This window comes from Epinephelus moara, chromosome 2 (genome assembly GCF_006386435.1).
Source record: "Epinephelus moara isolate mb chromosome 2, YSFRI_EMoa_1.0, whole genome shotgun sequence".
In the NCBI taxonomy this organism is placed as follows: Eukaryota; Metazoa; Chordata; class Actinopteri; order Perciformes; family Serranidae; genus Epinephelus; species Epinephelus moara.
Genome location: NC_065507.1, coordinates 40,989,368 through 41,004,384, shown reverse-complemented (window position 1 = coordinate 41,004,384; position 15,017 = coordinate 40,989,368). Strand labels below are relative to the sequence as shown.

Below are 15,017 nucleotides of genomic sequence, written 5' to 3'. Positions count from 1 at the left end.
GTTGTTTTTTTGGTGTGCCATGGTTGATTCTATCAAGTGACATTAGAAGCAGTAGGAACAGGAGGAGGGATGTGATTTTTTTATTTCTTTTTTTTTTCTTTTTTTTTACAGACTATCAGTCTAATGTACTTTCAGAATATACTGACAGTCTCAGGAAATATGACATAAACTTGTTTTCTTTGAAGTTACCAGCTGTAGGTTTCAGTGCCAGTAGCTCAACAGTAATAACAACTGAAGGGGAACAATAGGAAACAATGAGTGAATTAAAACAGCAGGAGTGTTTAAAAAAAGGGGAAACTTTGAGCAGCAGACTGGTTTGTACCACATGTTGTCTTGTTATACCGATGAATTAGTGCTGTGGAAATGTTTTTTATGCAGAATTTACAGTGAGCCATTATAGCACAGGTAATTCCACCCCTGCCTTTTATATGCATACACACACAAGTACAGCATTCACAGAATTCCCAACTGTATTTCTAATTGCATTTGTTAGATTAAAATGATTAATTAGATGTAAATGATTTGACCTTTTCCTGAGTCACATTCATTCATATGTCAGCATAATAGCTTCCATTTGTGGCTTAACTGCCACATGATACCAACACAGTGGATACACAGTGGAGTAAAATGTTTGTGTGTTGGTGTACGTGTGGGTGGCAGAGTGAGTGACTGAGTGGTTTGCTGTTGGAATCTGTGTGCATCTTTACTTTAGATGCCAATACTGCTGTTGATGCTTTTTTGTATTTGTTTTGCTGTGCCTGTGCTAACTGCCCCATCCCTGCCATTCACCAGTCGAGCCCTCATTAGCCCACGCATAATTAGCTTTTACTACACTTGCACAAGCTGGAGCGCTGCCTCTACACTGTGTGACAGAGACATTTACATGGTGACGTAGTATTTGATGATGGATTATGCTGTACAAATACAAACAGCGCTATGGTGTTGTCTATGTAAATTGTACATTTTAGGTCAGGGCAATGCCTCAACAAGCTCATTATGCATCCAGAGTACATGAACATGCGGGCTACTGTAGACTGGACAGTGTTAGATCTCATATGTTTTTACAAACAATGTCATAATAAGATCTACTATCTACTACTGTGAGATTTTTTATTCAGCAACCATGGTCAATGTGCCCTACTATCTGTCCAGCGTAATTGAAGTATCGCCACAATAGTTCCATTGATTTCCATGAAATGTGGTACAAACATTGTTGGATCCTAGAGGATGAATCCTACTGACATTATGATACTCTGACTTTTCCGCTAGAGCTGCTCGCAGGTCAACATTTTCAATTATCCTGTAAAATATTTCAACATCTACTTGATGGAGTGGCACAAAATGTTTACAGATATTATTACAACAGGTCAAGATTTCAGTTAGTTCAGTACTTTGGTTTATGATCAAATCCCTGCAGAACCAATGACATTCCCATCAGCCTCAGCTGGACTTTGTGCTCAGTGCTTAGCAAATAATAGCTTGCTAATACAGATGGTGGCCATGCTACACATCAGTATTACAGTAAGTAATTCTTCACAAAGCTAGCAGCATGGCCGTAGACTTTCAGGTTTTGTCATTCTATTACTAGCCACTACTAGTAAGGCTCTTAAGAATCCCAAACCATCAGTGAGTTGTAAATGCTCTCAGACATCTTTATTGTTGTGTCATGAAAGCAACAGTGGAGCCTTAAGGAGCAGTAACAGGACTTTTGAGGGCTGTAGACCTAATTAATAATGTTATTAAATAAATTGTCATAGGTCATCAGCCCTCTGCCATACTGTATGTGTCCTACTTGAAGTACGCCCGTTTGATCAGATAGCACTATGAATTCACTCTTCACTCTTCATATTTTTGTGCATATCTAGCTGAAGCAAATGGAAGTCCAGCTTGAAGAAGAATACGATGAGAAGCAGAAGGTGTTGAAGGAGAAGAGAGAGCTGGAGTCAAAGCTTCTGTCTGCACAGGACAAGGTAACTCCACTGTGTTCCTGTTGAAACCAATGACTGTATATAAAGTGTACTGTATATAAAGGCCCAGATACACAAAACTGGCATCAAAGAACAAGTGGCGACAAAGGCCGACGATAGCATCATCTAAAGAAATCTGTGTCTCAGCCAAAAAATTGCACTTGAACTCATTACAAAGACTACAGCCAATGGCCAATTAGGAATTAACCAATTAGGAAATAACTCTCCATACCAGCAGGCAGCGATAGTCTGTACTGTACTCATCATTCAAAAAGGGAAGTCAGAAGACCGCCAAGACAGATTCAAGACGCTAGTCAAAAGTTAACACATTAGCAACACAACCAGATGTATAAAGTACAAATTATATGTACCATGCGCTAGCAAACAGTAACACAAACGATTACAAATTGTTTCTGCTGAAGAACTCAGTGGCTTTGTTTTTATTTCACACCTTCTTGACATTAGCTGTTTATTTGCTCTGCTTGCAAATTCTCCTCTCCCCCACTGAACTGAACTGCTGGTCAGAGTGATATCATTCACCAACGGGCTCCACCGTCTCCAACGCCAATTCAACATGCTGAGTCAGCTGAATAAAGCTGACAAGGGCTGACTAGTTTTAATTATGCAGGACAAACTGCAAAAACTAGGGCAAGAGAGGCTCACCAATGGCCCAACAGTGACTGACAGCTGACTGTTGGCGTGGTCTTTCAGGATCCTAAAGCCCAGTTCAGACCAAAGATTTGCAATGAGATGAAACCATTTTAGAACGCTGCAGAGAAAAGCTGCAGTAGTGTGAACAGACCAGTCGGAGCTTGACACAAGACGGCTGATGGTGTCAAATTTCTTGCAGCTTGTTTTAGAACATAAAGCACGTCACCTGTCTCTACAGCCAATTGGCTTGTAGTCCGCTGGTCAAGTCAAAATGATGGCAAACAACGTGTTTGCTTGCCGAGGCAGGTGCTCCGTCCCTGGCGAGCCCTCTGTTTCCATCCTCACGGTGTGCTGGTGTCGGACGGTGAGTTGCTGCTGCTGCTGGCTGTATGTTCTTCCCTCTAGATGGTGAAATCTGTGGAAGTCAGTCACCCCAGACTTTCCAACATCTTCCAACAGGACTTAGTTTGTGCATCAGTTTAATTCATCTGCGTATTCAAAGCACTTCCAATGCACATTTGGTTTGTGCATGTCTTATTAGTAACAGGATCTCAGTAGTGTTATTTGTTGTAGAACTAGAGCACTACTGCCATAGAGGTGTGTGGGTGGAGATGTTGGCGTTTTATGTAATTGAAGTGAGTCATTTAAGCTGACTGAAATATTTAACTGATATTTGCCGGCTGCCATTACAGAGCCATCAGCATTGATAAAGATCAGACTAATGTTTAAGTTGACATTCAGGGAACAGAGGAGAAGTGTGGCCTGTTGCAACCAAACTGGTCCAAATAAATTAATATAAAACATAGGTGTCCTTTGTGATCACAGCCTATAGAATATTAAGTTTCTGATCATTTCGGACCCATCCGTGGACTTCCCAAGTGGAGTTTTCTTGTACTGATATCTCCCAACATGATCTTTTTAGTCCCAAGACTTCATCAACAGAATTTTTTTCACTTTTTGTTACGTACAGACTGATCAGAAAAGGTCACCTCACTAGGGATGTCCCGATCACTTTTTTTTTTTTTGCATCCGATCCGATACCGAGTCCTTTATTTTGAAACCGAGTCTGATACTGAGTCCAATCTGATACTTTCCAAAGCATTAAGGAAGAAAAAAAAAGAATGCATCCAAGTTGTCCCTTAAGGTTTGTTTTTATTTAAATAGTATCCAAAAAGCTTATCTGTGGTTCAGCAGCACAAAATGTAAACAAATTCTGAATTGTAAACAAATTGTCCCTCCAGAGTTGCTGTAGGGCTGTGGTAGACAAGGTTCCGCCGTTAGGTGTGGCTGTGTTGCTCGGAATAAAGAGAGAAGCAGTGGCCACTGAACCTGTTGTCTCGACCCCTATCCGTTTATTGCTCATTAGCTGCATGAACCCTAGGAGAACCCAGGACACTCGGTTACAATACATTGGAAAGCGGAAGCAACAATGAACAACATAGATAAAAAACCTTACCATTTGATTCCTCTGATCTTTTATTACCGATTCCGATTTTGTAGAAATAACGTGATCGGTAGATTTTTTTCTACAGCTGCAGCAACTATGCAGAAATTCAGTGTTTGACCTTGAGTCAAGATTATTTTGTCTAACTATGATATTATTTTTTTTCAAGTATGAGAGGGGAGTCTCCAGATCATTTTATTTTTTATTTCCAGATAAATTCAAAGACTCACTTTTATTCAAGCAGTCATCTAAACCTTTCAGACATCTTTAACACTGTGAATAGAGGTATTAAATAAGCCCTTTTTTATACGCACACCAATGTTCAACATGTCAGTTAATGTTTACTGATGCTGTTTAAGGTTTGTTTAACAATATTAACACAATGAAGCAATCCTGTATTTTTTAATATTGGTGGGTTGACAGAATCATACAGTAATGCTTTTCCATTTAGATTATTTAGATTGTATCTTCATCTATAAGCCAAACTCTTATATTGTTTGTGTGAGCTAAACTCAAATGTATGTAGTACAAAATGTAAGGATCAGACCTTTAAATGGTCAAATTGATTGAGTTTATGATTAGTCCCTGATGTGTCAGTTGAGTCACCAAACCTAACTGTGCCTGTGTCCTAGGTGAGAAGTGGTGACATAGAGACTGAAAAGCGTTTGAGGAAGGACCTGAAGAGAACCAAGGCTCTGCTGGCTGACGCTCAGATCATGTTGGACCACATAAAGAACAACGCACCCAGCAAGAGGGAGATCGCCCAGCTCAAAAACCAGGTATAAAAGAAACATGGACATACAAACTTAAACATACAGGCTTCACTCATACATGATTGCTACTTAGTGTATGGTGTTTTATTCAACAGTAATCATGCGTCATGTCTAAGATACTGTAGACCTGTCAGCAGATCTACAGCTCAGCAACATCCTGTCAGCAGCTGCTGGTTTCTTTCTCTGCACAGTATTTGATTTTAACTCCTTATCTCCACAGGTTGATAGTGGGCTAGTTGCTGTTGTGTACTCACCAGAGGACCCTGAGATTCAATTTGAACAAAACAAACAAACAAAATTATAGAAACAAAATTTATAGTAGAAAAGCTGCCAGGAGACAAAAAACAAAAAAATGTGTCAGGACTGGACTGTGTGTCCCTTTTTTTCAAATAGCCAATAATTTACTAATTTGATTATTTAAAGTGAAGCAATAAGCTCATTTTTCTGCACCATTAATTGGCTATGGCTACATTCAGCAGCTTAGTAAACATTTAGCTTAGGGTAAAGTATGCACTTACATCAGGATATTTGATTAGAAAACGGCATGTTTATTCTTTAAACTTACTGGATTTTTCATACTGACCCAGCAGTGCTCCACCTGCTGCACATTAGCCTGTGTGGATCTTTTCTTTTGAGCCTACTTTATACCATTTTTATTAGATTTTACACATTAATGGTATAAAGTGGCTTTTAGCATGTGTTTGGCTTTTAACAGCAACTTAACACCTTGTTTAAAGTTGAACATGTCCCTGGCAGCGCCTCTCCCACAGTTACACCACGACCACTGATACTTCCACTCCCTTCCTAGTTATGACCAAACATTGGTCCAAGCATGCTTATGAATTAGTTTTACATTGAATCATTGCACTGGTCACAGTTAACATCCAAAACCAACTTTACATGTCAATGCAACAAGTGTGCACTGTATGTAGCAAGGCAGAAAAAAAGGAGTGGAGTTCCTTGTTTCCCTAACCTTAACCATACTGCAGTTGCCATGTGCAGAAATTCTAGAGAAAATTAATTTAAAAAATGTTGGCATTCCACATTAAAAATATTGTTATTGAATGCAATCAAGGGTTTTACAGAGAATCCAATACCAGTTTTCTGCCTCATAATAGGGTTGCTTCATTGAATGCGTTTAAACCGCATTTTTCATTTGACAGTGGTCTCAGTTTTTATCAGTAAAACTGTATAAACAGGCCGGATAGTGGCTTGTGTTTTACTTACATGTAAACCATGGATAGATATGGAGCTACATTTGTTTCTTTATTATTCAATCAAACAGAGTAGGTTTTGCAATCAAAAAAAAGATTTGAGAGCAAAAGTATCTATAATATATTGCAATATTGCAATCAAAAAATGTTTTATTCCAAGTAAAAATTATTGATTAAAAAATGCAAATCCTAAAGTTTTGTTTGCAAGTCATTTTTTTTCGTTTGCAAGTCAAAAAGTTTTGCGAGGAAAAAGCTGAACCTGGTGGGCGGGGCCTAAACTGAAAGCTGTAAGACATGTCTCTATTGGCCAGTCTCAATCGGAATGACAGCTTGCAAAGCATTTTTTTCTTCTTCTCTCGGTTGGCAGATTGCAAACGATTTAAAGGTGCATGCCACCACCGACTGTACAAGAGTGTGCAACATCATGTCATTTAGCCTGTCTCTTAAATTCTACTCATCAGCCTAGTATACTTGCAAAGCAACATGGGAGTTTTGTAGTTCATGGGGAATTCAGTGCGGGAGCTGTGGCGAAAATCAATTCTGAAACCGAAGTTTTTCGGGCTCCGGTTTCCAAAAAAATTCGTCCACACGAGTGGTGTGATAAAAAATATGATACACATGCCAAAGCAGTAGGTGGCCATGTAACTTCTAACGGAAAGGCCATTTCAACCAATCAGAAGTCAGAGTCAATACCGGAATTGGGAAGTGCGGAAAATAAAAACAATCCAATCCACAAAAAATAGCGCGACCTAATTCAACAGCAGAGGCGCTTGAACGACCAACTACACTACCACGAAAGCACCGACAGGCCTGCCAACAGAGGTCCGACCCAGCCAGATCCAGAACCTCCCTTGGCAGGCCTGTTGCTGCTTTCGTGGTAGTGTAGTTGGGGTAGCTAGCAACAGGAGCAGCCTCCTTCGTTGGTCGTTAGGTCGAGCAGCTGGATATGTCATCCAAAGAGAGCAGATAGCACGCTCACAAATAAAGTTAGTGTGACATATAGGGTATTTATGTGTATCTGCCCACTCAACTGTGACATTATTTTCTGCATATGATAATGATTTTGTATCTTTACAGATACCCCCCATTCAATTTAAAGCATAACAGATTTGACTAAAGGCACGAGAGCAAACCTGGGTATATAAACAGTTGGTTTGCGCTGCGTTCTTCAGTTGGCAGTTACACCTAGAGTAAAGCTACTGAAGACCAGCAAAATCACCGTTTGTTTTCATTTATTCTTTCAGGTGGGTAAATGTCACCTAAGCACCTTCAGATTTTATCATTAGTCTACCCTTAATAGATAATTTGTTTATATAGTTTGTATTGTGCTTCGTGATATTGTTTGAGGGAGCTGTAACGTAAGGTAACTGCATACGAGTGGATGCAACCATCACTAATGCTAGCGTAGTTCCTCCGGGATTTAAGCTGTTATTACTTTAATTTTGACAATCTAACCTGTGACAACACATTAGCTAAGGTGTTAGCTACATTTTGTTACTCTGAGATTACTGAACTGATACATTTTCTTCCATTTTTGTATCCATTCCAGCTGGAGGAGTCCGAGTTTACCTGTGCGGCTGCTGTTAAAGCTCGTAAATCCATGGAGGTGGAGATAGAAGATCTGCACGTTCAGATGGAGGACATCTCCAAAACAAAACAGGCGGTCAGTAGAACTCTCTAAATCCTGCAAGTTGTTGTTAAATTTAAAAAAAAAAAAAAAAATCTATCACAACATTTAGAATAACCATCAGTGATGATCACCTAGGGTATGGTTTTATATGGCTGCACCATCTGTGGTGGTAGCTAGGCAGCAGTAAATACTGTATGTCAAATGATTGCCTTTAGCCAGAGATATGGGGTTAGAGGGCAAACTGTTCCCTCGGAGCCCCTATGTTCTCCATTTTCTGCTTCTTTTACCATATTTTCCAGTTCTCTGCTGTAGGATCTTTGTTTTCCTGCAAAAACATACACTTGTCTTTATTCAGTCTATACCTCTTTCTTTACATCTTAAGTGCTCTGTTCTTTTTTCTTATCTTAGGCTATCTTAATCTTTTTTGACCTTTATATTTTCTGTCCTTTTGGCATGACTTTTCTTACTTTATACCCTGTTCCCATGGCAATCTGCTTCCATGTGTTGGTCAAAGTGTGTTTTTTTCCCCTTTTCTTCTCTCCCACATCTCTCCTGCTATTCATTACCCTCAATCTAACTCTTGGTCAGTGAGGTTTAATCTCCTTTTGCTTTCTCTCCTGCCTGTTAAAGAGAAATTACTGACTGTTAAAACTGCTTTTAACATATTACTGAATCTAATTTGAATAAGACATGGCACCTTGAAAAGTTTGACTGTGTGTTTTAGAAAGGTGAATATTATGTCCACAGTACAGTGAAGGGTAAAGATAATTGAGTTGACATAGCTGTAGGTCAGGAACAGATACTAGGAGAGGAGAAATGGAGGGATGGAGGAGGATCTTTGCATTTTCTCATTTCGTTTGTTTTTCACTTTTTCTTTTACCCTAAAAAGAAAGATAAACTAAATAAGTTTGCACATGTGCACTCATTGAAGATGTCAGTTCATTTCCAAAAGGATTCCTATTTAGTAAATGACCTGGAGAAGACCTAAGTGCTCTTAAAGATTTCTTAGTAACCAGTGCTGTGCCATTTAAAAAATGCCTGTTTGGAACAGGCCAAGTGCTTGGCCTGTGGTAGTGCTGCTCGCAGCTTTCTCGAAAACTGCTCACACAAACAAAAGTTTTAAGTACTTCTTCTCCCATTGCAAATACCAGCATTCATAGTTAGAGAAAGGGTGAAGAGTTAAGTAAGATGGTGTTTGCCTGGGGCCCCAAAATACTTAATCCGCCCCTGAAAAACACACTCAAGTTGGGGCTACTTGCAGTTAGAAAAAACAGTGAAATACACTTAGAGGAGATATTCATTTCCAAATAGGCCTGCTAGTTGCTTGCTTTGACATGAACATCACAGTTATAAAGTAAATCATGGATTTAAATAGCAGAGATATTTTACCAGCTGTAAAGTTGTCAATGTTATAAGTTTATGTGGCAGATTAAAACAGTTTGAGTTGCAGTGGCAGAGTAGGGCTGTTTTTGTAGGCTATTGGCTCTTGCTTGTTGACAGTGTTCGGTTGTATTGTTAATTTATCCAGCATTCAGCAGCAAAAGTGAGCTGCAGTCAGTGAGCTGCGGCCTGGAAAATCCTGCTGTGGACGTAGAGCCCCGCCCCATTGCTGCACAGAGCATTACCATTCGCTTGTTTATTCAAAGCTTATTAACACTGAGCATGTCCAGAATGCACCAAATTTGACAAGCCCGTCCTTGGGTCACCCAGCGATACACCTGCCAAGTGTGAAGTAGATCAGAATGGAATGGAGAGGACACACATACAGAGATACCTTGCTTTATAGTTAGATAGTGAAATAATGAGCAACATAGGGGAATTATGGACTGTGCCAACAGTATAAATTATTGTCTTATTTGGTGTTAAACTACATTTATAATCATCAATGCATCTCATTGAGTAGGACTAACTGCACTGTGATGAAGTGACACATTGGGCCTCATGCAGCAAGTTTCTCTTAAATTTCTCTATATTTAAAATAGGAGAAGTCAGTTTCAGATTCACCAAATGTTCATCCACCATCCAAATCTGCTCTTACCCAGCTGTGCTGGATGATGAATCCCACTTGGTCATGAGTATTAACATAGGTAATCCCCCTAAGCACTATATAAGGGCAGGTGTTGTACAGGGGTCGCGTTAACCGGATATTCTCGGTCATTGACCGGATTTTTACAACAATGACCGGAAAATCTGAAGGCCATCGGCCATTTTGACCGGTTGCAATTACCACCCCTGCCCACTTGGCGGCGGGGTGCACAGTCAGTGGTTTAAGTGGCTGCCATTTTCACACTGCAGAGAAAAAGTCATTCATCTGCTTCATATAGCGTTGTTGACATAACGCCCTGGACACACCGGACGCGGAACTGAAGTACAGCGCCCAGCAGCGGAGGCAGTTTTCAGTCAGCGCCCATGTTAACCTATCTGACTGTCCACACAGGCCGCTGAGCAGAGCGGAGCGCCTGCGGAGTAGAGGCATTTTTCACGGGAGCCGCGAGCGCTTCTGTCAAGCTGCATAGAGCGGATCGTACCAAACAGGAAGTCGGACACAAAAAAGACGAGAGAATCCAGCCAATTTTCAAAATAAAATAACAACAGCACGCACTGAGGAACGTGAGGAGAAAATACCGTGTTTATAATTTAAAATAACACAACAGTGCATAACCGAACACATTTTTCAATACCCTAATCACTTCATTACAATTTTAATTTTGTGTCACCGAGCCTACAGGCATAACTACATAACGCCCTGGACACACCGGACGCGTTAGTGACGCGTTAGTGCCGTCCGGTGTGTCCAGGGCGAAGCCTAATGGCACGGGTGTGTGGATGTCTGTTCATCTTTTCGTTCATGTCCTTATTAATGCACACTTTATAACTTGCTTGTTGGATTTATTAAAAACGAACGAATGAAAACTAAATGTCTTTGAATATCTTTATTATCATTTAAAAACGAAAATTAAAATGACCGGTAAAAATAGATTATGACCGGACTTTAATGACCCTGTCGGTCAAAATGACCGGCGACGAAAAAGTCTAGCGCAACGTCTGGTGTTGTACCATGTGCAAAGGACTCTAGCACATGTGCGAGATTGGAGAGAGGCCATTAAAAAATGGCTGTAAGAAGAAGAACTTAAGCGGTACAAGGTTCCCACGGTCATGGAAAACCTGGTTGTGGAATTTCTCAATGGCATTTTTAGGTCAGGAAAACTCATGGAATTAGTAAAAATCATTAAAAGTTTTGGAAAAGTCATGGGATTTTGTTGTGTTTAATCAAATTGTTAGACTCCAGCCCTGAAGATGTCAACTTTCTAGTTAGGTGTTATTGTCATCACGCCACCTACTGGCAACAGGAAATAAGCCTTGTGTGATAGTATTATTTGATTTAAACAAAATTTACATAATGTGGTCTGCAATGCATATACAGCAATATGAGGTATATAACTGAGTTGTCTAGCACCACATAGTGAACACAAGAAGTTGTACAGCATTTGTAATACATCATTTCAGCACCACCACTCCACGCAGTAAATACCATGTCATTCCTTCTTGCAGACTCTGACTTTCACAGCAAACAGAAGATGCGTCAACTGGCAAACCGTCAGAACCCCAATGTGCACAAAAGTGCAAGGGACCGTTGAATCTTTAATGATTTTTGAAGCCTAAATGATATCGCCAGAAGTAAAAAGATAACGTTAGGCTATAAAAAAACACACCATGGTGGCAAGGCTTAATGTCGACCCCACAGCACTACTGGATGCTGTGGTTGGCGTGATGATGTTCTGTAGTCTCATTTAGCCACTTGTTAGCAACCACCTTTTTTAAGCCACACAAAAACTTTAAAATTCACAGTGGAGTATTTACTGACGGATTTTATGTCGTCAAACAAAGCATGAAAGTCTATTACGCTTGTGTTAACCACAGGCCTTATTTCAGGCATCTAACCAAAAACTCATTCAAATAACCCATTGATTTCAAGATTACGGAACCAGGGTTGCTAAAATGTTAACTCGTTTTTGAGTCATTGCTGGGGCACTCTAGAACTCCATAGGTAACCTTTAAGTAAGTATCAGACACTAGTCACCCACTTCCGTCCCTAAAAAAGAAACTGAAACCCTGTATTCTTTAACTTAAAGAGTGATTTGTCCCCTATTTAACAAACCATGAATGACTCCATCTCAGCTATAATTTTGTCAGGTTGTTTGAACAGGTCTAGAAAAAAATCCACTTCAGAAAATTCAGACCATGGAAAGCAAATGCATCTTAATTGTTTTCACAAAATGCATGATCCTCTTAGTGGAAGGTAGGAAAAGAAATATTTCAGAGATAAGAACATGCCGCCAGCTGTTTGCTTTGAAAAAGTGTCTTTGAGGACAACCTCTGGAGCACACATGCAGCCTGCTGCGATAGTAAGAGGCTGCGAGAACTGATGACAGAAATGGTTATTACATAAATAGAGTTGTTTTTTTGTTGTTGTTGTTGTTGTTGTTGTTGTTTTTGATGCAGCCCGGCCACATCATACACTGCAATTCAACAAAGATAAAATCATGCAAATAACATTTCTCTCAGATGGTCCGCCATTTTTGCCATTCTCCTGCCATTCTATTGCCCTAATTGCAGTGTTTTGAGAAAATTGTCTCGCATGTTTTCGACAGCTTTATTTTTTCACTGAGAGCCACGGCAGCCTGAGAGAAAAAAAACAAAGAGCCAAGCCACGTAATTGGGTTGAGATTGCACTGACAGCCTATTGTTAAATGTGTTAAATGAAAGTTTGATGCTTTCGACTGTCACTTTTTTTTTTTTTTCCAAGCGTCTATCACAATATTTTACCCATGCTGCGGAGCTGGAGCTGCTTTCAAAGCTTTTATCAGCACTCAGCGAGGCCAACAGTGAATTTAAAAAAGGAAAGTGTGATATGTAAATGAATTTGCCCCAGATTTCACATGGATATTTTTAGTTACTGAAGTACACCTTGGTATGTCTCAGCAGTGGGTGGTAATAATGAAAATAGATGAGGAATAAATAAATCTTACCCTCTCAGTCCAAATCCATACTTTGAAGCTGTCTTTTGATTCAGTGATTTGGGTCCATTTTACATCCTGTTTGGACTGTTTCTTAATAAGATAGATGCCACAGTGTCGGCTTTGCCTGTCCCTGACTCCTCTCATCTACTCGCTATGTGCAAATGGATTCATTAGCCTTTTCTCACAGCCACATTAGTCATCATTTATTAATCCATAGCCCTGCACCACCAACCTCTCTCCCTCTTTTGTATATTATCCCAGTCATTACAGAAATAGGATTACTTCAGCACAGTCCCTCCCCTCAGCTGAAGGTACGACACAGTTGCTGCTAGCTCTTAGCCTCTAATTGGATATCTTAGTTAGGACTGGGACCTTAAATAACCCCTGTTGGGCCCTGTGATAAGAGGAGGTCTGTGTAGGAGCTAATAAGGGCTCTCCTCAGAAAGCCTCTGCTGTGCATAGAGTGACACACCTACAATGCAGACAAACGGCTCCAGACTATGACAATTTAGTTACATTTCATGTATGGAGATGGTGAAAGGAAAAGGTATTGATTGGCTATCTACATGTATACAAAGGTAATGTAAATGTATACACCAGTGTGCTTTGGGAATGTTCCCATATTTTTATATATTACTTCTAACTTTCAGTTATATATTACTTTGATGGTAAGGTGCCCGAAGGTGTGAGTTGGGCAGAAGAAATGAATTTATGCAACGACATATGTTTCTAGTCATTAGTACATACCAAATTATCTTGTTTTGACTAAAAACGTTTCGTGTTTGAATCTTTTTTTTAATCTTGCTGCATCACAAAATCTTTGCCCTCATCCATCTATCTGTTATAACAGTGTAGTGTTATATCTTATTCCAGCATAAAAGAAAGGATAAATGAAGAATCTGAGCAATTATTTAGTTTTTTGTCATGGTGGCACAATAAGCTGCTGTCAGTAACTATCTCTGTACTTAGTCTGTGCTCAGAAGCAGTCAGTTCCTGGTTTCGTTAATGAAGGTATTCCAGTGAACTACCTCAGTGTTGAGAAATGTGTTTTTGTCTGTTGATCTCTCTTCAGTAGGACTGGTCTAACATGCCGGACTTGCGCAGTAGCTGTTTATATCACTAGCAGTATTAAGTGATTTACTATATGTGGTAAAATCATGGGTGGATTACTGAATGTGCCTATTACATATTGGCCCAGGGGCCCAAAGTGTCAGGGAGCCCACTGGCCTTCATTTGCAAAATGCCACTCATATAACATGTACTGACCAGGAAGAGACTCAAAAAGAGTAAGACCACAAAGAGATCTGATCTTTTTAAGAACTGCAGGAACTGCAAAGAGACACAAAATGACCACACACAAAATTGCCACAGAAGTGCCTTTCCCACTGCACAAAAAAACTACTTAACACCTGGCTTTTTATATTTAATGGTAAAGATTACAGTCAGCCTTCACTTCTGGGTCAAATGACTCTCCAACGGTCACTGGCATTTATCGGCTCCAAGTCCGATCGGCTTTGATCAGCAGTGATAGAAAAAAGACACCAAGGCGGACGTGCTAATTTAAGCTCCTTTGCTGTGTGATGCAAAGACAGGCTGCCACAAAATAACGTGCATCCCTATCCAAGCAGCACCAGAGCATTGTTCAAAGTTGGCACCAAGTTTGAGAGAGAGGATAAGCAAGGAATATAAAAAGAGGTACTCATACTAACACTTTACTGGCCACCATGCTTCTTTTTACATTTACTAACCTGTTTTACAGCCTGTGACATTGAATGTGACACATCAGGTAAAAGAAAAACAAAAAAACAAAAACAAAGAAAGGCATACTCATCTACTGCAGAGCCCAGGGTTCCCACAGTCATGGAATTTCATAGTCACATTTTCCAGGCCTGGAAAAGTCACGGAATTAGTAAAAACCACTGAACGCTTTGCAAAAGTCATGGAATTTTGTTGTGTGTAATCAAATTGTTTCAGTCATATTACATGGATAAACTTTCATTTAATGTAACATTATGGCATAAATTATTTTCCGTAGCTTACAACATGATGTATTTCTAAGGTGCGTCGATGTGTGAAGTTTTGTTTACCATCACATACATTTCTTTATTTTTTCCGGCGTTTCATCTCTCCCTTCATGCATACCCGCAAGCTGAAATCATGATAAGTTTGAAAATCACTGGGCAAGTGGAGCAAAGATAAACCCATGGGCAAATCTTTGCCCATGAGCTTCTGTGACTTTAAAACTGTTCTACTTTTAACAACCACGTTTATTATTTCTATTTGCACGTCTTCATGTTTTTCCCCCACCGGCAGTACT

The 15,017-nt window shown here is 39.8% G+C and overlaps 1 protein-coding gene across 21 annotated transcripts in view; it reads left to right on the top strand.

Moving 5' to 3' along the window:
* The window catches only part of myo18ab (myosin XVIIIA b), a 237,305-nt gene that overhangs the window by 190,838 nt on the left and 31,450 nt on the right, over positions 1 to 15,017 (top strand). For all 21 annotated transcript variants that reach the window (XM_050055414.1, XM_050055407.1, XM_050055399.1 and 18 more), the window contains 3 exons: positions 1,866 to 1,970; positions 4,695 to 4,841; positions 7,599 to 7,712. In XM_050055414.1, the coding sequence (XP_049911371.1) occupies positions 1,866 to 1,970; positions 4,695 to 4,841; positions 7,599 to 7,712 (366 nt within the window). The remainder of the gene's footprint in view (positions 1 to 1,865; positions 1,971 to 4,694; positions 4,842 to 7,598; positions 7,713 to 15,017) is intronic.